Source organism: Staurois parvus, unplaced genomic scaffold, assembly GCF_062004578.1.
Source record: "Staurois parvus isolate SC_StPar_1 unplaced genomic scaffold, SC_StPar_1.0 ptg001007l, whole genome shotgun sequence".
NCBI lineage: Eukaryota > Metazoa > Chordata > Amphibia > Anura > Ranidae > Staurois > Staurois parvus.
The window spans coordinates 180,434-205,377 of NW_028318803.1; the positions used below are offsets into that span (position 1 = coordinate 180,434).

The 24,944-nt window shown below is 41.7% G+C and overlaps 1 protein-coding gene across 1 annotated transcript in view; it reads right to left on the reverse strand.

Annotated features, from left to right (window-relative positions):
• The window catches only part of LOC149441298 (protein CLEC16A-like), a 217,975-nt gene that overhangs the window by 153,329 nt on the left and 39,702 nt on the right, over window positions 1-24,944 (reverse strand). Inside the window, exon 2 of the mRNA XM_089657505.1 lies at window positions 9,182-9,310. Coding sequence (XP_089513631.1) covers window positions 9,182-9,310 — 129 coding nt within the window. The remainder of the gene's footprint in view (window positions 1-9,181; window positions 9,311-24,944) is intronic.

The window sequence follows — 24,944 nt, forward strand, 5'->3', positions numbered from 1 at the left end:
GCCAACTCCTCCACTGCACATACTAGCCACCACACACACCAGCTCCCTTCTCCTACAGTGAAGGAAATAAGTATTTGATCCCCTGCTGATTTTGAATGTTTGCCCACTCCCAAAGAAATTATCAGTATAAAAATCAAATGGTAGGTGTATTGTAACACCAAATAGCAACAAAAAATTCAAACAAAATGCAAGTCTAAAATTATGCACGGATTTGCATTTTCATGTGGGAAATAAGTATTTGATCCCTTATCATTCAGCAGGATGTCTGGCTACCAGGTGTCTTTTATACAGGTAACAAGCTGAGATTAGAAGCAGTGTCTTAAAAGGGAGTGCTACTAATTTCATTTTGTTACCTCTATAAAAAGACACCTGTCCACAGGAGCAATCAGATTCCAAACTCTCACCATGGCAAAGACCAAAGATGTCCAAGGATGTCAGGAACAATATTGTAGACCTACACAAGACTGGACTGGGCTACCAAACTATCGCCAAGCAGCTTGGTGAGAAGGTGACAACAGTTGGTGCAATCATTCGCAAATGGAAGAAACACAAAACAACTGTCAGTCTCCCTAGGTCTGGTGCACTATGCAAGATCTGACCTCGTGGCGTGTCAATGATCATGAGAACAGGAGGAATCATCCCAGAACTACACATGAGGATCTTGTCAATGATCTCCAGGCACCTGGGACCACAGTCACCAAGAAAACAATTTGTGACACTATGCCGACAAGGATTGAAATCCTGCACTGCCCACATGGTCCCTCTGCTCAAGAAAGCACATGTCCAGGCCCATCTGAAGTTTGCCACTGAACATCTGAACGATGCAGAGGAGGACTGGTTAAAAGTGTTGTGGTCAGATGAGACCAAAACTGAGCTCTTTGGCATCAACTCAACTCGCCGTGTTTGGAGGAGGAATGCTGCCTAGGATCCCAAGAACACCATCCCAACTGTCAAACATGGTAGTGGAAACATTCTGCTTTGGGGGTGTTTTTCTGCTAAGGGGACCGGACAACCGCACCGCATCAAAAGGGACGATGGATGGGGCCATGTACCGTCAAATCTTGGGTGAGAACCTTCTTCCCTCAGCCTGGGCATCGAAAATGGGTCGTGGATGGGTGTTCTAGCATGACAATGACCCAAAACACACGGCCAAGGCAACAAAGAAGTGGCTCAAGAAGAAACACATTAAGGTCCTGGAGTGGCCTAGCCAGTCTCCAGACATTAATCCGATTGAAAATCTGCAGAGGCAGCTGAAAGTTTGAGTTGCCAAATGTCAGCCACCAAACCTCCTGAGATGTGTGAAAACCTGGTGGCCAACTACAGGAAATGTCTGAGCTCTGTGATTGTCAACAAGGGATTTGCCACCAAGTACTAAGTCATGCTTTGTGAATGGGATCAAATACTTATTTCACTCATGAACATGCAAATCAGTGCATAATTTGTTAGATATGCATTTCTTTAGAATTTTCTGTTGCTATTCTGTCTCTCAGTACAATACACCTATCATTCAATTTTTACATTGATCATTTCTTTGTGAGTGGGCAAACATTCAAAATCAGAATGGGATCAAATACTTGTTTCCTTCACTGTACATATACTGCCAAGTATCACATCCTCCCATATTCCTCCCCTGCTCATTCTGCCAAATGTCATCTCCTTTGACAATACTGCTCTCCTACATACACTGCCAACTGTTAAACCTTAAGATGCTCCTTTACTGCATATGATGCTCACAGTCATACACTGCATACACCTCTCCTGTACATACTGGCCCCTGTCAAATCCACTGAAACATATCTCCTGAACATACTGATTTTGGCCATGTCCTCCAGCACACCTTTCCTGCACATAGTGACTGATATAAGCTGTGACACTGCTCTCCCGTCCTTACTCATCACTGCCATACCCTCCTGCTCATACAAAGTCCTGTCACACACTCCAGCACTCCTTGTACAGTGCTCAGCACAACTGAGTACATCCCTTTTTAAAAGTAAGATTTTATTCAATATCTCAATGAACACAAGAACAATTTACAAACTTTTGACAAAACTGGAGTTTCATAGAACAGTTTTTTAGCTCATTACATGAAAGTAAGGTTAATAAATATAACTAAGATTACAAAAGCTTCAGTTTTACTCAAATTAGTTGATGCAAAAATGAATACACCCACAACAAAAACTATTCCATCTAGTATTTTGTATGACCTCCATGATTTGTAAGGAGAGCACCAAGTCTTCTAGGCATGGAATGAACAAATTGGCGACATATTGCAACATCTATCTTTTTCCATTCTTCAAGAACGACCTCTTTTAGAGCCTGGATGCTGGATGGAGAGCGATGCTCAACTTGTCTCTTCAGAATTCCCCATAGGTGTTCGAATGGGTTCAGATCAGGAGACATACTTGGCCACTGAATCACTTTCACCCTGTTCTTCTTCAGAAATGCAACAGTGGCCTTAGATGTGTGTTTTGGATCATTGTCATGTTGGAAAAGTACACGACGACCAAGGGCACGGAGTGATGGTTGCATATTCTCTTTCAATATAGAGCAGTACATCTGTGAATTTATACCATCAATGAAATGCAGCTTCACGACACCAACAGCAGTCATGCAGTCCCACAAAAGGACACTGCCATCACCAGGTTTCACTGTAGTCACCATGCAATTTTCTTTGTACTGCTCACCTTTGTGACGCCATACAGTTTTGAAGCTATCCGTTCCAAAAACATTTATCTTGGTCTCATCAATACACAGTACAGAGTGCCAGTAGTCTTTTTCTGCATGGGCCCTGGCAAGTTCTAGGTGGCCTTTTTGTGCATGGGCTTTAGGAGAAGATTCCTTCGTGGAAGACACCTATGCATGCCATTCCTCTGCAGTGTACGTTGTGTTGTGTCACGGGAAACAGTCACCCCAGTTTGGCCTTCTACTTCTTTAGCTAACTGCAGTGAACTTGCATGGCAATTTTCTTTAACCCTCCTCATCAGAAGACGTTCCCGTTGTGGTGTTAACTTCAGTGGACGGGCCTGGATGTCTCAGTTACATGGTTGCAGTTTCATCTTTGTTAATTTTTTTATATCACTTTTGCTACAGTATTCTGATATGTAAAGCTCTGCTGATCTTCTTGTAGCTTTCACCTTTCTTGTGTAAAGAAATTATTCTTTCTCACCATGTGGTGTCATTGCTGACAGCATGAGATGGGAAGGGGTTTTCTTAGCTAAGTAACGCCCTTTTATAATCAACTGTCTGCTGGACACCTGTTTAATGAATAATTAAACTCACCTGTAGTTGAATTCTTATTCATTAGGATTTTGTTGTCTAAAATTTAACTTCTAACTCCTAAGACTTTCATTGAGGTGTATTCATTTTTGCAACACCGTCTTGAATAAATTTGTTAGGAAAAATACTCTTGTGTGTGCAAATTAACAACTCTTGTTTCTAATCAATGGCCTGCATTTGTAGGAGTATTTTTTAGTATAGGGTCCCATACAAAATTTTGATTCTGAAAGGAAAGTAAAGGTTTTCTGACAAATCTGTTGTGGTGTATTCATTTATGCTGAACGCTGTATACAGTGGGGCAAAAAAGTATTTAGTCAGCCACCAATTGTGCAAGTTCTCCCACTTAAAAAGATGAGAGAGGCCTGTAATTGGCATCATAGGTAGACCTCAACTATGAGAGATAAAATGAGAAAAAAAATCCAGACAATCACATTGGCTGATTTGGAAAGAATTTGCAAATTATGGTGGAAAACAAGTATTTGGTCACCTACAAACAAGCAAGATTTCTGGCTCTCACAGACCTGTACCTTCTTCTTTAAGAGGCTCCTCTGTCCTGCACTCATTACCTGTATCAATGGCACCTGTTTGAACTTGTTATCAGTATAAAAGACACCTGTCCACAACCTCAAATAGTCACACTCCAAACTCCACTATGGTGAAGACCAAAGAACTGTCGAAGGACACCAGAAACAAAATTGTAGACCTGCACCAGGCTGGGAAGACTGAATCTGCAATAGGCAAGCAGCTTGGTGTGAACAAATCAACTGTGGGAGCAATAATTAGAAAATGGAAGACATACAAGACCACCGATAATCTCCCTCGATCTGGGGCTCCCCGTGGGGTCAAAATGATCACAAGAACCGTGAGCAAAAATCCCAGGACCACACGGGGGGACCTAGTGAGCCTGACCTGACCTGCAGAGAGCTGGGACCAACGTAACAAAGGCTACCATCAGTAACACACTACGCCGCCAGGGACTCAGATCCTGCAGTGCCAGACGTGTCCCCCTGCTTAACCCAGTACATGTCTGGGCCCATCTGAAGTTTGCTAGAGAGCATTTGGATGATCCAGAAGAGGATTGGGAGAATGTCATATGGTCAGATGAAACCAAAATAGAACTGTTTGGTAGAAACACAACTCGTCGTGTTTGGAGGAGAGAGAATGCTGGGTTGCATCCAAAGAACACCATACCTACTGTGAAGCATGGGGGTGGCTACATCATGCTTTGGGGCTGTTTCTCCGCAAAGGGACCAGGACGACTGATCCATGTACAGGACAGAATGAATGGGGCCATGTATCGTGAGATTTTGAGTGCAAACCTCCTTCCATCAGCAAGGGCATTGAAGATGAAACGTGGCTGGGTCTTCCAACATGACAATGATCCCAAACATACCTCCCGGGCAATGGAGGAGTGGCCTCGTAAGAAGCATTTCAAGGTCCTAGAGTGGCCTAGCCAGTCTCCAGATCTCCACGCCATAGAAAACCTTTGGAGGGAGTTGAAAGTCCATGTTGCCCAGCGACAGCCCCAAAACATCACTGCTCTAGAGGAGATCTGCATGGAGGAATGGGCCAACATACCAGCAACAGTGTGTGCCAACCTTGTGAAGACTTACAGGAAACGTTTGACCTCTGTCATTGCCAAGAAAGGATATATAACAAAGTATTGAGATGAACTTTTCATATTGACCAAATACTTATTTTCCACCATAATTTGCAAATAAATTCTTTCCAAATCAGCCAATGTGATTGTCTGGATTTTTTTTCTCATTTTGTCTCTCATAGTTGAGGTTTACCTATGATGCCAATTACAGGCCTCTCTCTTCTTTTAAAGTGGGAGAACTTGCACAACTGATGGCTGACTAAATACTTTTTTGCCCCACTGTATAAAGGCACCTGTCATCCCCTCCAACACTTCTCTCCAGACCACTATTATAGCCCTGCCAATACATCTTGCACATCCTCCCTGCTGTCATATCCCTGCTATTTCTAAACTGCTGCATCACTGGCAGGTAAAGAAATAAGGTTTCCTATAGTATATGCAGAGGCCCACATTTCAGACAACAAAGATCAATGCTGTGAGGTTAACATGTCTCTAGAGCTCAAAAACAAAATGGCAATGAGCAACAGGTCCATCAAAAAGGGCATGCCTGCACCTGAACTATGACAGTCACAGTCAGCATTTGGAAGAGCAAGTGTTGCAGGCCTAGCAGTCAGTTAACCACCACTAAGGTTAACCCCCCTGGCGGTATTCCCGAGTGTAGCTCGGGATTAACTTTCAGTATCAAAAGCGGTAACCTCGAGCTACACTCAGGATTACAGTGCAGCGTTGCTCTGGGATCCTACGAGCACTTACCTTGTCCTGCGGTCCCACGATGTCCCCCCTGCAGCGTTCCCGGCCACATCCTCTGGCTGATGCCGGCATCCATCTTTCGGGTTCCGTTCCCTGCGAGCACCAGGACGTACGGGGGACGGAACCGTCAGGAATTTAAAAATGTTTTAAATCTGACATTCGCTCAATACACTAAAATCTGATAGTATTACATTACTGTATCAAACCATTTCACATACAATTTGTTCCTAGTGCTTTGTCCTGTGCCCTGCCTGCATTTTTACAGTTCTTTCTGCATGGAAAACTGAGAAATGTCCATGGTATCCGAAAAGCATCCCTTTAGGTCAAAAGAAGTTTTAGATCAGTTAGAGAACAGCGATGGTAAAATCAGAACCACTTGCAGAATTGAGTGATAATGATTCGTGGAGAAATTAATCAAACACTGAAAACGATTCTGCGACCTTGATCAGCGATGTGCGAACTTGGCGCTCTATTTCAAATGTCAGTGTTTTTGGTTTGCTTACATTATTGAATTACATTTATTATAATAATTTTTTTTTACTATTATATTATAATTTATGATTTCGTGTTTCAAATTTTATCATACCCGGGATGTTTACTAGACTCTTGTTCGTACAGATTTCAGTGAGTTATTCCTAAGAATTACAGGCCTACAATAAAAAGAAAAAAAAAAACATGTTTCCATAGAAAACAATGTACCGCTTTGAGCACAGAAATACTGACATAATCAGACCGCTAGGGAGGTTAATTACCACAGCATTTACACAGACCAAGGTTTACATTGAGCATCAAAGAAAGGGAGGAGGACATTTTCCCTGATCACCAATGCAACTGTAGGGGGGATGGGGAGCATTCACACCGGCCACCAATGCTGTGTAAAAGAAATTATTCTCTTTAGGCAGCTCTCCCAGAAATGGTTGCTGAAGGTCAGCTGAAAGTCCTGCTCGAGAAAAGGACTGGGCGTACAAAGAAGAAAACACCAGAAAGGCAAAATATATACAATCCAGATTCATTTTTATTCAGACTCTTACGTAAACAAAATAACTTCCCTTCAGCGAGTCTTGGTAGACTTCTAAAACTGGAGGGATTTGAAGGAGCAATTAGTATGATGCTAGTTAAGTTAAGGAATCTGGAGAGATCATACTAATTACCCTTCAGGATCTCTTCAATTGTATCACTCCAGAACACACTTTGTTCAATAGTGCAAAGCCCTAACGCAAAGGGACCCTTTGAACTCACGAAACTCATTGGCTCGGTATTGGATTTGTGAAAAGTGTCTGAATAAAACTGAATCTGTACTTTTTATGTTCTGCTATTAGCATTTTTCCCATTTACACACCCAGCACCAATATAAAGAGGAATTAAACAAGAATCAAAAATACAAAAATGGGGGATTTATACTGGATGCCAAAATAAGGAACGGTATTTACTTTGACTACTAATATAATTGAGGAATTTACACTGAACAAAAACGTAAAAAGGCTTTTATTTAGAGGACTGCTCCACATTATACATACCCTAACTTGCTACATTCTGAAATTCATATTATTACATATGCAGCACAGTGTGGTCTGGATTACAGGGGAAACTTAAAAAAATTTGAATATCGTGCAAAAGTTCATTTATTTCAGTAATGCAGCTTAAAAGGTGAAACTAATATATGAGATAGACTCACTACATGCAAAGCAAGATCGTTCAAGCCGTGATTTGCCATAATTGTTATGATTATGGCTTACAGCTTATGAAAACCCCAAATCCACAGTCTCAGAAAATTAGAATATTGTGAAAAGGTGCAATATTCTAGGCTTAAAGTGTCCCATTCTAATCAGCTAATTAAGCCATAACACCTGCAAAGGGTTCCTGAGCCTTTAAATGGTCTCTCAGTCTGGTTCAGTAGGAATCACAATCATGGGAAAGACTGCTGACCTGACAGTTGTGCAGAAAATCATCGACACACTCCATAAGGAGAGAAAGCCTCAAAAGGTAATTCCAAAATTAGTTGGATATTCCCAAAGTGCTGCATCAAAGCACATTAATAGAAAGTTATGTGGAAGGGAAAACTGTGGAAGAAAAAGGTGCACAAGCAGCAGGGATCACCGCAGCCTGGAGAGGATTGTCAGGAAAAGGCCATTCAAAAGTGTTGGGGACTTTCACAAGGAGTGGACTGAGGCTGGAGTCAGTGCATCAACAGCCACCACACACAGATGGATCCTGGACATGGGCTTCAAATGTCGTATTCCTCTTGTCAAGCCGCTCCTGAACACCAAACAACGTCAGCAGCGTCTTACCTGGGCTAAAGAAAAACAGACCTGGTCTGTTGGTCCAAAGTCCTCTTTTCTGATGAGAGCAACTTTTGCATCTCATTTGGAAACCAAGGACCCAGAGTATGGAGGAAGAATGGAGAGGCACACACTGCAAGATGCTTGAAATCCAGTGTGAAGTTTACACAGTCTGTGCTGATTTGGGGAGCCATGTCATCTGCTGGTGTTGGTCTACTGTGCTTCATTAAGTCCAGGGTCAACGCAGCTGTCTACCAGGAGATTTTGGAGCACTTCATGCTTCCTTCCGCAGACAAGCTTTATGGGGATTCTGACTTCATTTTCCAGCGGGACTTGGCACCTGCCCACACTGCCAAAAGCATTAAAACCTGGTTCAATGACCGTGGGATTACTGTGCTTGATTGGCCAGCAAACTCGCCTGACCTGAACCCCATAGAGAATCTATTGGGCATTGCCAAGAGAAAGATGAGAGACATGAGACCGAACAATGCAGAAGAGCGGAAGGCCGCTACTGAAGTATCCTGGTCTTCCATAACACCTCAGCAGTGCCACAGGCTGATAGCTCCCATGCCACTCCGCATTGAGGCAGTAATTGCTGCAAAAAGGGCCCAAACCAAGTACTGAGTACATATGCATGCTTATACTTTCCAGAGGTCCGATATTGTTCTATGTACAATCCTTTTTTTATTGATTGCATGTAATATTCTAAATTTTCTGAGATTGTGGATTTGGGGTTTTCATGAGCTGTAAGCCATAATCATCGCAATTATGACAATTCACGGCTTGAACTATCTTGATTTGCATGTAATGAGTCTCTCTCATATATTAGTTTCACCTTTTAAATTGCATTACTGAAATAAATTAACTTTTGCACGATATTGTAATTTTTCGTGTATCACCGTATAATACATGCTCAAAAATGCTGCAATCCATACAACATGATGTACACTGCAGAATGCTACGTACCCCAAACTGCTGCACTTTGTATAGGTCACCTTGTACACATTTTAGGACATTTATATCATGGGAGTGTTTTTCCAGGAATGCAGAATTTCATCCCAAATTTCATTACAAAATGAGCACACAATTGCTAGTCACTATCTAAATTTAAATAAATTTAAATTGCCAACATAAAAGTCCCAAAGAAATGCAATTAACAACATTTATTACATTAGCTTCATTTGTATTATTCCAATACATCTCTTACTCAAAGAATATGTCATTCAATGCATGAGTGGCATTTGTTTTAAACCAGTAAGTCTTAAATACCACTTACTCAAAAACAGAGCTGTCATTTTGATCCCCCCAGATAAGAATCTCTGTGATGGAACGAATTGTCTCCACTAATAAATTGCGATTTTGATCTGTGACAGTGGTGTTCTTCGTTAAAACATGGTACATGTATCTAGAAAGCAAAAAACAGGCAAGTTGAGAATTTCTGAAACAAACCAAACAGAGGACTATAAAATCATAGTTCATACACATAGCTTTTGTGCTCATCAGGCTACTGGGATCTCTTCTATAACACTGACAATTAATGTTTTCCTATATACACTATATTGCCAACAGTATTGGGACACCCCTCCAAATCATAAGATTCAGGTGTTCCGATCACTTCCATGGTCACAGGTGTATAAAATCAAGCACCAAGGCATGCAGACTGCTTCTACAAACATTTGTGAAAGAATGGGCCGCTCTCAGGAGCTCAGTGAATTCAAGCGTGGTACTGTTATTAGGTTGCCACCTGTGCAATAAGTCCATCCATGAAATTTCCTTGCTACTAAATATTCCACGGTCAACTGTTAGTGGTATTATAACAAAGTGGAGAAAACTGGGAACAACAGCAACTCAGCCACAAAGTAGTAGGCCACATAAAATGACAGAGCGGGATCAGCACACACTGAAGCTCAGTAATCGCCAACTGTCTGCAGAGTCAATAGCTAAAGACCTCCACATTTCATGTGGCCTTCAGATCAGCACATTTCCTTGCTACTAAATAGTCCATGGTCAACTTTTAGTGCTTTTAATATAAAATGGAAGCAACTGGAAACAGCAGCAACTCAGCCACGAAAAATGACAGAGGGGTCAACACATGATGAATCGCACAGTGCGCAGAAGTTGCCAACTGTCTGTAGAAGCAATAGCTAAAACCTCCAAACTCTGTGTGGCCTTCAGATCAGTACAACAGTGCATATAGAGCTTCATGGAATGGGTTTCCATGGCAGAGTAGCTGCATCCAAGCCTTACATCACCAAGTGCAATGTAAAGCATTGGATGCAGTGGTGTAAAGCATGCAGCCACTGGACTCTAGAGCAGTGGAGATGTGTTGTCTGGAGTGACGAATCACACTTCTATGTCTGGAAATCCAGTGGACATGTCTGGGTTTTGCGGTTGCCATGAAAACGGTACTTGCCTGACTGCATTGTGCCAAGTGTAAAGTTTGGTGGAGGGGGATTATGGTGTGGGGTTGTTTTTCAGGGGTCGGGCTTGGCTCCTTAGTTCTAGTTAAGGGAACTCTTAAGGCCTCAGTATACCTAGACATTTTAGACAATTTCATACTGCCAACTTTGAGGGAACAGTTTGGGGATGGACCCTTCCTGTTCCAACATGACTGAGCACCAATGTACAAAGCAAGGTCCATAAAGACATGCATGAGTGAGTTTGGGGTGGAGGAACTTGACTGGCCTGCACAGAGTCCTGACCTCTACTTGATAGAACACCTTTGAGATGAATTCGAGCAAAGACAGAGCCACGACTTCTCGTCCAACATGAGTGCCTGACCTCAAAAATGTGCTTCTGGAAGAATGGCCAAGCATTCCCATAGACATGCTTCTAAACCTTGTGGACAGCCTTCCCAAAAGAGCTGAAGCTGTTATAGCTGCTAAGGCTGGACCAATCTCAATACTGAACCCTATGGGCTAAGGCTGGAATTCCATTAAAATTCATGTGCGTGTAAAGCAGGCATCCCAATACATTTGGCAATATAGTGTACTTTAACAAGCATTCAAATAAACTAAAAAGGTATTAAAGCAGAGATCCACCCAAAAGAGGAAGTTCCACTTTAAAGACTGGTCCCCTGCTCCCCATTGGCACCTTTGGGGAGCAGGGAGGGTGCGGGTATCCGCTCCCACTTCTGCTGCGATCGCTTAGGTGATCGGAAGCGGAAATTGTCCACCTACCCTCTCTCTCCGTAGTCTTCTGGGACACGTGACAGGTTCCAGAAGACTACAGGGCCATTCAGGAAGCTCTGAGCTACTCGTGCATGTGCAGTGGGCACCCGGCTGTGAAGCTGCAAGCTGTCACAGCTGGGTACCCACACTGAAGATGCCGGTGCCTGGAACACCAGATGGCCGGTGAAACGGGCTGCAGGGAGAACACTGCGTGATCATGGGACAGGTGAGTGGCTGTTTTTTTAAAAGTCAGCAGCTACAGATTTTGTAGCTGCTTTAATTTTTTTACAGTGCAAGTGGAACTCCACTTTAAGTACCATTAAAAAATAAATACATATTTTCAAGAGCTTTTCAGGACATTCCCAAGCTCAAAGCTAAAAGATGTCCATTGTCACACACATTAAATAACACATCAACTGTTCCTATGCTTAACCACTGCCACCGTTCTGCTACAGCTTTTCAGTGGTAATTTCTGAAAAGCGCACCAAAAGTCCAGGTGCTGCATCTCTGGTGCACATTCAGAAAATACGCCAAACACAGAACCTAATAGAACCTAATAGAAAATCTATGGGAAATTGTGAAACAACCACGCTGTGGCCAAACAGCAGCGCAGCACTGAGAAACCAGCCAAAGCGAAAATGTGAATGGAAGGTTTAAATTGCCATGATCACAATCTGAATAGTCTAAATCATCCATTTACAATACTAGCTCTGTTGTTATTAAGTGTTCTTGCATGGCAAGACCACTTACTGTTATCTCACATATATATTCTTATTAAGTGTTCTTGCATGGTAGGACCACTTATTGTTATCTCACATACAGTGGGGCAAAAAAGTATTTAGTCAGCCACCAATCATGCAAGTTCTCCCACTTAAAAAGATGAGAGAGGCCTGTAATTGGCATCATAGGTAGACCTCAACTATGAGAGACAAAATGAGAAAAAAAAAATCCAGACAATCACATTTGGAAAGAATGTATTTGCAAATTATGGTGGAAAATAAGTATTTGGTCAATATCAAAAGTTTATCTCAATACTTTTTTATATATCCTTTGTTGGAAATGACAGACGTCAAACGTTTCCTGTAAGTCTTCACAAGGTTGGCACACACTGTTGCTGGTATGTTGGCCCATTCCTCCATGCAGATCTCCTCTAGAGCAGTGATGTTTTGGGGCTGTCGCTGGGCAACACGGACTTTCAACTCCCTCCAAAGGTTTTCTATGGGGTTGAGATCTGGAGACTGGCTAGGCCACTCCAGGACCTTGAAATGCTTCTTACGAAGCCATTCCTTCGTTGCCCGGGCAGTATGTTTGGGATCATTGTCATGTTGGAAGACCCAGCCACGTTTCATCTTCAATGCCCTTGCTGATGGAAGGAGGTTTGCACTCAAAATCTCACGGTACATGGCCCCATTCATTCTGTCCTGTACATGGGTCAGTCGTCCTGGTCCCTTTGCAGGGAAACAGCCCCAAAGCATGATGTTGCCATCCCCATGCTTCACAGTAGTTATGGTGTTCTTTGGATGCAACTCAGCATTCTCTCTCCTCCAAACACAACGAGTTGTGTTTCTACCAAACAGTTCTATTTTGGTTTCATCTGACCATATGAAAATCTCCCAATCCTCTTCTGGATCATCCAAATGCTCTCTAGCAAACTTCAGATGGGCCTGGACATGTACTGGCTTAAGCAGGGGGACACGTCTGGCACTGCAGGATCTGAGTTCCTGGCGGCGTAGTGTGTTACTGATGGTAGCCTTTGTTACGTTTGTCCCGGCTCTCTGCAGGTCATTCACTAGGTTCCCCCGTGTGGTCCTGGGATTTTTGCTCACCGTTCTTGTGATTATTTTGCCCCACGGGGTGACAACTTGCGTGGAGCCCCAGATCGAGGGAGATTATCGGTGGTCTTGTATGTCTTCCATTTTCTAATTATTGCTCCCACAGTTGATTTGTTCACACCAAGCTGCTTGCCTGTTTGCAAATTCAGTCTTCCCAGCCTGGTGCAGGTCTACAATTTTGTTTCTGGTGTCCTTCGACAGCTATTTGGTCTTCACCATAGTGGAGTTTGGAGTGTGACTATTTGAGGTTGTGGACAGGTGTCTTTTATACTGATAACAAGTTCAAACAGGTGCCATTGATACAGGTAATGAGTGCAGGACAGAGGAGCCTCTTAAGGAAGAAGGTACAGGTCTGTGAGAGCCAGAAATCTTGCTTGTTTGTAGGTGACCAAATACTTATTTTCCACCATAATTTGCAAATAAATTCTTTCCAAATCAGCCAATGTGATTGTCTGGATTTTTTTTTCTCATTTTGTCTCTCATAGTTGAAGTCTACCTATGATGCCAATTACAGGCCTCTCTCATCTTTTTAAGTGGGAGAACTTGCACAATTGGTGGCTGACTAAATACTTTTTTTGCCCTACTGTATATATTATTATAGCCAAATTTACCACCCTAACTCCTCCCACAGTTTTTACACTACATAGACAGTAATATACCAAAACGTGCAGATTGTTCTGGATTGGTGTGCTATTACTTTGTGGAACGTTTCGCCAAATGCTTCACGAAATATCGCCGTTTGTGTGGTGAAATTAGTCCCTTAGGAATGAATGGCGCAATGTTCAAAACTAAAGTGGGAGCTGACAAAAGCTAGAGTGTGCGATGAAAAACCAGGACATTATTTCTAAACTGCCATCACTTCCTCATTTTCAAGCCCACCTATACAAATCTTTTATCAAAACGTTCAGCCATCCCCACTGCCACTAAAAATGTCCACAACTAAGCCATAGTCCTGATAGTTTTCACAATATGACCATTTGTTTGCAACTCATGCCGCCCATTGACATTCACTGAAACTCCACTCTAGCCACCTGAAATTTGAAGGGCAGTTTCTAAACTGCGACTGTGCCTTCATTTTTTATATTTCAGAGACATACTATGCATCAATATAAAGCTCTTCGGTTTAGGATTTATAATTTTAAAACTACAACTGTTTGAAGATGGCAACGCCAGTGAAGTGAGCAAGTTGGAGCAGTTTGTTTTTAACCGCTCTTCTCTGCCCTTGCTGTAGAGTGAGTTGCCATAGGAACCCAGGTGTGTGAGCAGGCTGCAGAGTGACAAAAGCTACTCCGCCCACTCCAGTTGTAGCCTACTGGTGGAGGAAAGAACACTTCACACAATTTCCCCAGAAATTGTAGATTTTCTAGTTGTATTTTGTTTTACTGTAACATGTGGGCAATGTTTGTATGTTGATAAAAACTAGTGTTGTATTTTACTTTTAAAAAAGTATTTATGCATTATCATTAGAACAGGAATAAATATAATAAAACAGCACTTTCAGTGACTTCTTACAGTAACTGAATTGCTGCTGCGATTACTGAAGGCTGGTCTGTGTGTTAAGGACCTTTTGCCTATAGGGGAGGGAGGGGGAGAGCAGCTGTGTGTTGTGTGAACTCTCCAGACTCCTCAGAGAGGGAAGGGGACTGGATCCCGACCAGATTGGCATGACAAATCAGAGAAGACTGTGGCCTTCCCACAGGCATTAACTCTATTTTACAAGAAGGAACATACTTCTCAGAGGGCTAGAAAGATTTGTAGGTACTAGCAACACATGAGGAGATGTCTCATCCACAATTAAAGTTAAAAAAAAAAAAAAAAAAAAAAAAAAAAAGGGAAGAACATGTATGCCCAAACATAAGAAGCTTAGGGTGGTCAGTCGGTGAATCGCTCCTAGGCTTTGGCATATAATATTTTCACTTTTTTTTCCTGACGGAGATTTATTCAACCACATCAATCAATATGAATGGAGAAAAACAATATTACATGTATGCCCCACATTAGAAAAGAGGGTGGATGTCTCGCAGAAGACTACTTTTTCTGGCAGAGATATAGTCATCCACATCGATCGTTGTGAATAGAGGAATCTGTTAGGTTCTTCCTTTTTTTTCCCCATACATGTATGCCCAACAATAGGAGCATGGGGTGGTCAGCAGGCAGTAGCTCCTATGCTTGGGGATATACTTTTTCACTTTTTTCCCTGGGAAAGATTTCTTCATCCACATCAATCCATGTGAATGGAAGAATCTGTTTGGGTTTTTTTTTTTTTTCCATTCAACCCACAATCTGCACGAAAAAAAACAACATTACATGTATTCCAATTTTATTAGAGTGAGTGGACGTGTGGTGGACTCAATATGCTTCTCAGCAAATAGCTTGGAGTGTCTATTTTCCAAAAAGTAAAAGCTGCATAAATTCCAGTATACATACACCATTAGTTTGTAGATGCTATAACTTTCACACAACCCAAATAAAATACACTTAACCAAAGACATGTAGCAGTATACATTTTGGCCTAAGTGTATGTCGAAATTTGATTGAATTGGATATGTTGCAGGGTGGATAAAAATCAATGATTTAAAAAAAAAAAAAAAAAAAACGGATTTTTTTTAATTTAAAATCAGATTATTTTGAAAAAAATGCTTTGAGGAAAATATATTACCATCCAAAGGTTATTCCATCATGAAATAAAGATTAGTTTTTTAATTACGTAGAATAAGGCTGTTTATGTTTAATTTTTTTGGTAAATAAATTCCATGAATCCATTCACAATGTCATGCTCTTCCAGAGGTTTTTGTAAGATTATTGGGCAGTTTCTCTGCCTACAAGATATTATCACAGATGCTTGGTTTACTTTTGCAGTTCTCAAAACTGAATTTGACTCAGCGGAGATCACATGCCTCTTCTTCACTGCAAAAATGTTATAACATGAACAGAGTTAAGAAAAAACCTTAATCCTAACTTCTACAAACCTATGAACACAGAATCAACCCCTTCAGTGCTAAGTTTCAAGAAGTTCAGTGAATAGAATTGAAACAATATTTTTCTGATTGTCTGGAGTGGAATAGATCTGCACAAGAAAAAAGTGAAACTAAGTGTGAGGAGGAAGGGGCTGACAGTCTAAGTTTCTTAAAATATTATATATTTTGTTTAGCCAAATTAGTTAACAAACATGGATGTTTGTTTAAGCAAATGCCATATGCTGTAATGTTATTGTTTCAGTTGAATAAATCTATTTAAATGGTTATTATTAAGGTAATGATTATTTTTCTCCTTCCTAAGTACAACAGAAAAGTTGTCCAAATATGAATGATTAACCTATTAAACTGGGGATAAAAAAACTAATATGAAAAGTTATTCTAAAAATCTTCATCTACTTGCATATTAAAGTTATACCAGCAAGAATTAGTCTATGTAGAAAACTAATGATTTAAATCAAGCCTTACTGACTAGTGATTTAAATCGTGATTTAAATCATGATTTAAATCAGTTTGATTTAAATCAAATCCAGCCCGATATGTTGTATAACAGAAATTAGAAAATATAGTTTTTTGTTTTGTTTTAACCCAGTCATAATCAAATGCCAAAAGAAAGCTCTATTTGTGCGAAAAAAAAAGTTATATAAAAATTAATTTGCGTACAGTGTTGCATGACTGAGCAAATGCCAGTTAGAGCAGCGCAGTGCAGAATAGGAAAAAAAAATACTCTGATCATAAAGGGAGGAAACACTTCCAGGAGTTCAAGTGGTTAAATAATTAAAAGACGAAATTCATGCAGATCAATTCATATTTACCTGCCCATCTGGCTGTGGAGCACAAGTTTACTGGGTTGAAAAGAGAACACAGTCAAGTAGTTCCGATGGACTATGGTGTCCCCCTTCAAGCTGGTTAGTGGACTGGATTGGTGTCCTGCCCGCTATCCAGCCTTTTTGTGGGTATTTCACCCACAGTGGATTATTAATATGTTTGTGCTAATCTTACGGTTTCATATGAATATTGCTCGTATACCAGATGGTTTCTTGTTTTCTTCCTTCTTTCCTGTCTTTTTTTCTTTGTTTTTTGTCATGTGTGTTTTTATAAAAAAAATTTCAGGGCTCTCGGGGATCGTGGCGGAGATGATCTTGTTCCCTTCTGATTGCCATGTCGCTAAACTGGTTATCCTTGAATGTTCAGGGAATGAACTCTCCACGAAAATGGGTAAAGATTTTTAATGTCAATGTTGACATTGCTTGTCTGCAGGAAACTCACTTTTCAAATACCTCTGCCCCTAAATATTTTGATGCACGCTACTCAGGTTTTTCAGGCTACTGGACCTACTAAACAAAGGGGAGTCCTTGTTGCTTTTCATGGCAAAACCCCATTTGTTTGTGTGAAGCGTATTGCTGATCTAAGCGGCAGGTATCTTTTATTACAGGGCATGATTCAGGGTATCGATGTTACAATACTGACCTATTATGCTCCCAATGTTAACCCTGGACCCTTTCTATCACATATCTGCTCCCTCCTGCCTGTCCATCAACGGGGTACTCTTCTGCTAGCAGGAGATTCCAATTTAGTATTAAACTCATCCCTAGATACCCTCTAATTATTCCACGTCAGCCAAATCTTTCACCCGTACGTTAAGTACCCATGACCTGGTAGATCTATGGCGTGAATTCCACCCCCGGGGAAAAGATTATACTTACTATTCTCACCCTCATCATTCTCATTCAAGAATTGACCATGCTTTTGTGTTGCGTAAACATCTTCCCTTAGTACGCTCCGTCTCTATCCTCACGGTTCCATGGTCCGATCATGACCCCATTTTGGTGGTTTGTCGATCTCTCCTCTGTAAGCCATCGTACTCCTCTTGGATCATGAATGACTCTCTACTTTCACTAAAGGAGATTCAGGCGGAACTAGTGCATAAATCCCAAGAACATTTTCAGCTAAACTTGGGTTCTGTCTCTTCTTCTGTGACGTTATGGGAAGCTTACAAGCCTATTCTACGGGGTCATATTATTCAGATAGCTTCGAGGCAGAAGAGGGATAGAAAACAAACAGTCAGCTGGAATCAAAGTTAGCTTCTGCGTCGGCTCAATTTAAGCAGGTACCAACCCCATCGAACCGTAGGTTGTTAGATCAGGCTCGCCTGGAACTAGATCTCTGTTTGACTGACGAGGCTGAGAGCTCTTTGGGATGGACACGCCAGAAATGGTATAGTAAAGCAAATAAACCAGATTCCATGTTAGCACGTAGATTGCGCTCTTTCGCGCACCATCCTAAACCGATTTCTCTACGCACTCGTCAGAATGTTCTCACTAGTAATCCTGTAGCGGTTTTGGAGGAGGTCCGGCATTGATTAGCCAGACTTTATGCGGATCCTACACGGACTGATCCCCAATCTATCTCTGACTTTCGATCTCATTTGTCCTTACCTACTTTGACCCAGACCCATAAGGACCTGATGGACCGTGATATTCAAGTATCGGAAGTTCTGCAATGCATTGCAGACCTGAAGACGGGCAAACGCCCAGGCCCAGATGGATACACGGCTTCATATTACAAAAAAATGGCTGATATGCTTGCCCCTCACCTTGACGCTATGTTCAATGCGGTGAAAAGAGGTGCAAACTTTTCCCCTGACTCTCTGACTGCTAACCTGGTTATGATCCCCAAACCGGATTGGGATCATTCCTCCTGGGCAAACTACAGACCAATTTCTCTTATTAACATTGACATGAAAATCCTCACTAAGATCTTAGCCACTCGTTTGAATTCTTTCCTTTCTCACTCAATTAAGAAGGACCAGGTGGGTTTTGTCCCCCACAGACAAGCTGGAGATGCCATCAGACATATTATACAGTTACAACATTTGGCCCATACTCGCAAAATTGATATGATGCTCCTATCTCTAGACATCCATAAGGCCTTTGAAAATTTGTCCTGGCCTTATCTCATGTCGGTCCTCCATCATTTTGGCATTGGTCTCTCGTTCTTGCGTTAGATTTCCTCGCAATATACATCCCCTCAAGCAAAACTCAAATATTATGGTTTTGAGTCTTCAACGTTTTCGATTGGCAGGGGAACTAGACAAGGTTGCCCACTTTCTCCCATACTATTTACCTTGGCTTTGGAACAGTTGGCGAAAGCCATTCGGATATATCCTGATATTAAGGGAATAGATGTAGCTGGTTCCCAACACAAGTTATCTATGTTCGCAGACAATATATTGTTAATCGGTTACGAACCCGGGGGTTACTTTTCCAAACTTACTTGCGGTTTTGGATTCCTTTGCAGTTCTCTCAGGCCTCCATGTTAACCCTGCCAAGTCCAAAGCTATGTCGATTACCCTCTCACCATCACTTTGGAGACTATGAAACATTTGTTCCCTTTTCAATGGCTTTCTGCCTTGCCGTATTTAGGAATCAAGCCTACTCTGACTTACGAAGGACTTTACCGGGCTAATTTCCCCACTGTTTTTAATGACTTGACAGAGTTGTTGTCCTCCTGGTCTCATCTGCTTTCGTAGTTTGGTAGAATCAATGCGGTCCGCATGACTTACCTTCCCAAATTATTATACGTGTTTCAAGTTTTACCAGTCCCTGTTCCTTCACATATATTGCGTATTCACCAGCGAAAACTCCTGTCTTTCATCTGAAGCTCCTCTCGACCCAGAATCAGTAAAATCTTATTTGATCGTAAGACCGAGGGTGGATTATCTGTCCCGAACTTTCAGTCTACTATCTGGCAGCCAATATTGCCCCTTTAGCCCACCTCCATGCATCTCACCATTTTCCCTTGTGGGCTACTGTAGACTTGATGGACTCCCACCCGATTCCACTCTCTTCTTTACCATGGCTTCCTTCTACTCATCGACCCTCATCCCTTAGTCCGACGTTGAGGCTAACGTTCAGTCTTTGGGACTCCATTAAATATTCTGCTGGCCTCGTTTCTGCCTATCTACCGTTACTACGGTTGCTACACAATCCATTATTTCCCCCAGGTCGTGACAATCCTGGACAGTTTGCTTGGTGGCTCTCTCCCACTCGGATACGCGCCTTTGAAACTCTGCGCTCTTCTTACAATATCCCATTGCGGGAACATTTTGGATACCTTCAACTCCACCACTTTATCAGTACTTTAATACAGACACGTTCGGGACCCTACAGGTTGACCCCCTTTGAAAGTCAATGTAGACATAGACCCCATGCTCCGGGCTTAATTTCCCTGGTCTACTCTTCCATTATTTCTCATAGAACTCCTCCAGTCCGTTCTTATCAGCGTTGGCAGTCGGAACTTGGGGGCACTCTAGATCAGCAGGATTGGCGGATCATGACCCAACAATTATCCAAATGTAATAGGAACGTTATTCTAGAAAACGCCTACAAGGTTCTTTAATAATGGTATTACACGCCTGCTTGTCTGGCTCATTTTATTCCCACATATTCCCCGAGTTGCTTTCGAAGTTGTCAATAGACAGGTACCATGGTCCATATTGGACTTGCCCTGAGGTGTGCAGATTGTGGATCAGAGTTTATGCCCTTCTCCGCACTATGTTCCACACAGACATTAAACGCAACCCGAACGAAGCGCTGTTAGTTAAACCATTAGTGGGCCTACTTCATCCTGAACGGCAGCTGGCATCGCACTTGTTCATGGCCACCAAGCTGACGATTGCGAGAACTTGGAAGACTCCCCTCTTCAGCTTCGAGGCTGTCAAAAACCGGGATGAACTTTATAATGGTCAACAAAAAGTTGACAGCTATACTGTTAGACACCCATACAAAATTTTTACAAACATGGCGTTCTTTGATATAGCTCAACAGTCAAGATTCGACCAGTCCCTCTTGTCGATATAAAACTTTCTGCCTCGGTCCCCCTGGAGCCCCGCCACCTTTTTTTTTTTTTTCGGTTTGTCTTTTCTCTTTGCTTCTTTCCTCTTGTCTAGTCTGTCTTCTTCAGGTTATTTGTCCCGATTGCGATTCCTGTTTTGAGTCCCGTACCAGCAATACTGCACCCATGTGCTGGACTCCTTTGAGAGCCCTGCATGTTAAGTACCTCTCTGTACTCAGAGAGGCTCCTTCTATTCATCTTGCATTCTGTATGCGGATTCTGCAACAATTTTTCCTGAAAGTTTATATTAGTCTCTATATTTTTTGTAATTTGTCTTTTCTTCCTGTACGGCACTTATGTTCGCAGTTTATTTTCATGTTTTCTCATCAGTACATATTCTGTATTATCCATCGAATCTTTTGCATGTTATATTCCTGCTGGTCATTGCATATGTTCTTGACTGATTCGCTGCTGTTTCCTATTCTATAAAAAAATTCTTTGTAAAAGAAAAAACAGTAAAAAGATCTTCAGCAAGTGTGGGCTGGTGGAAAGAACCACAGAGAGCAGCAGGGGACGATGCATCCATCAAACTTGATGAAGACCTTTCAGCAATCTGCTCTCTTCACCCTACTGGGGATTCACAGCACTAAGCAGGGAAAGCAAGCATTATTTGCTTGCTTTGAAGAGGATATTCTGCTTTTTAAAAGCAGAACTCCAGGATGCAAAACAAAAAGAGCAAATCTGTTCACTGACCTATATTAAATAATACATATTTAGTAGCTAGTTTAACCACTTGCCAACCAGCCAGAGCACATTTACTGCGGCAGGTCAGCACCGCTGCACAAAATTATATATATATATATACACACACACACACACATATATACATACATATAAATTTATGACGAAATTTGATTTTTAAATTTTTTTTACTGGACATGTTTTATAGCAAAAATTCCAAAATATAGTTTTTTTTTCTCAAAATTGTCAGTCCTTTTTTATAGCGCAAAAACACACAGACGATCAAATACCACCGAAAGAAAGCTCAACTGGTGCAGGGGGAAAAAAAAAAACCTTAAAAATTTCATTTGGGTGCAGTCTTGCATGACCGCGCAATTGTCAGTTAAAGTAACGCAGCGCCGTATCACAAATCGCTTCCTGACCGCCTTATAGCAGAAATACTGCTACAGGGTGGCACGGGTGCGCAAAATCACGTACATATACATGATTTGCGCTCCCATGGTTTACAGGTCCCTCCCAGATAGCGTCAGTCTGCCCGTCAGTACACTAGTCATCACATTTAACCTCTTGATTGCCAGGAACACGCTCATACACAATAAACTTTCATTGTTAGTATAGTGTCTGAATGGATCAATAGCTTTGATCAGATCAGCACTATACCAGCATTCACATTAGAATAGCTTCCCCGGCACCTGCGTTTAGCCACTACAATTACCCCCCCCCTTCTCCCCCACCAAGTGCAGTGTCAGTAGGTCACTGTCACTTGATACATTGCACACAAAACGGCAGTGTTCGCAGAATCAGGCCTGATCACTGTTAGCACTTGCTGGTAAATTTTGATTACTCTCATATGCAGCAGAGTGCCAGTACTAGTGCCGCGCTACCTTTTGGTGAACTGGTGAGCACCAGCAACCTATTACATCATGGTCTTTCACATACCAGCACTGCAGTATCACTTCGTGACGTGGCGAGTCCCTTAAGTGCAGTAAAACCTGACGTGGTGGCGAGCACAAGTATTGTCCTGCAACCACCAAGAATTCGCACACAGGCCCACAGAGCCCCTACTGTCCTTCCAGATGTGCTTGCAAATCTCGATTGGTAGCCCACAAATTCTGTAGCACCCGTACTTCCCCCATCCACTGCCCAACCCGGAATTCGGGTGGAAACAGCAAATTTAACTACTCCCTTTGATTTTTTTGCAGCGGTTTTTCACAGAGTATCTGTATGCATTGTGAATCAAAGCAATTTATATGCACAACAATTTATCGCCGCCAACCCAAATTCAAACCTTGCCAGACCACTCGCATGGAAACCCATTACGGTTTCTGAATTTACATTTTTTTGGACCTCCACATGGGCATCACTAAAAAAAATGAATTGTGGTTGTATTTTTCTACAGACCTGATTCATCATATGACTGTGCTCTCTGCTGCCATGGCCAGGCATAGATATGAGAGTTTAATGTGTTTTATACATTTCAAGGACAATACACTGTAGTTCTCGGGGTGACCCTGAATTTAACCAAAATTCGGCCCCTCGTAAATCACCTTAACCAAAAATTTGCAAATGTCTATACTCCCCAGCAAAACATCTGCATTGAGGAGTCCCTCATTAATTTTTTTGGACGCCTTGCATTCAAACAATTTCTCCCCTGCAAGCGTGCCAGATGACTCTACAGGTCAAGATGTAGAAGACCTGTGAGAGGGCAACAGGCTATACTTATAAGTTTCGGATTTACGAGGGAAAACATAGTCACGTGGAGCACCCTGGATTCCCAGACTACATTGGGAGCATTGGCAAGATAGGTTTGAGACTTGGTGTCATCCTTTTTCCATATGGGGTACCACTTATACGGACAATTTTATTCAAGTGTGCCACTATTTAGACATTTGTACAATTTTGGAATTGGCGCATGTGGCACCATGCGACCTAATGTGTGCCCACCATTAGAAGTGGGTGGATGCAGGGCGGTATATCCTAACGGTCGACATACCACACACTTTTTCTGGCAGAGACTTTCATGTAAAAGCAATCCTAGTGGCTAATTAGCTAGCTGCAGGATTGCTTTTACAAGCAACAGGAGATGATGCCCCCTTCCCCTGCTACCTTCCACAGCCTTCTCGGGCAGTCCCGTGCCATCGGGGGAACCTGAGAATGCAGCCGGTGTTTCTGCCAGCTGACCGTAGAGCTGATTGGAAACCGGAATGGTGCCAATCATCTCTATTGTCTAAGATATCGGAAGCTACGAGCATTTCTTCACTTCAGTTTCGCAGGAGATAAACAGCACCATTTGTAAATTGGGAAAGCATCTGATCACACCAATCTTGGTTTGATAATGAAAGGGCAGAGAAAATATCTAGAGTCTGATAGAATCCAAATTCTCAAAAAAGAATATATGACAATGCCCATTGAAGATATAGGGCATTGCAAGGGGCATGAGCAGTTTTAAAGCGTGTCATGTTTGGTATCTATTTACTCGGCATACCATCTTTTATATTTTACCAAATAATTGGCCAATATATTGTTTTTGTGTATCAAAAGTAAAAAAAAGTATTTTTTTTTAAATTGTGTTTGAAAAATTGGTGCGCGAGTTCTATGCAACATAAAAAAATTGCAGCACCCACCATTATATTCACTAGGTTGTTTGCTTTAAAAAAAATATATAATGTTTGGGGGTTTAAATTAATTTCCTAGCAAAAAAAGTGTCAGAAAAGGCTTGATCTTCAGGTGGTTAGAAGAGTGAGTGATGTGTGGCATAAACTTCTAATGCTGGGCATAAAATGCCCCCACACCCCAAAATGACCTTTTTGGAAAGTAGACACCCCAAGGAATGTTGAATCAATAGAAGAATTTATTTTTTTTACCACAAGTTTTTGGAAAATTACTTCGATATGACCAGGATAGCACCTAACCCCACAAAAAAAAAAAAACCTTTTTGGAAAGTAGACACCCCAAGGAATTTGATAAGCATGGTGAGTATTTTGCAGATCTCGTGTGTAGCCACAAGTTTTTGGAAAATGAAGAAAAAAAAAAGAAAAAATGTTTTTGTTTCTTTTTTCATATTTCAAAACCTTGTGAGAAAAAATTAGATCTGCAAAATACTCACCGTGCCTCTTTTTAAATTCCTTGGGGTGTCTACTTTCCAAAAAGGGGTGATTTGGGAGGGTTTGGTGCTATCCTGGCATTTCAGGGCCTCCAAAACTGTGATAGGTAGTGAGGAAGTGAAATGAGGAAGTTACGCACCTTCAGGCTTTCAAAGTGGTCATTGGATTTCAGGCTCCTGTATGTGGCTAGGCTCCCAAAAAGTCTCACACGTGGTATCCCCATACTCGGTAGAAGCAGCAGAATGTATTTTGGAGTGCAATTCCACATATTACCATGACTTGTGTGAGAAATATATAATTTAAAATGACAACTTTGTGTAAAAAAAAAAAAAAAGTTTTTGTCATTTTCCAAAAACGTGGAAACAAAATAAATCTTCCATG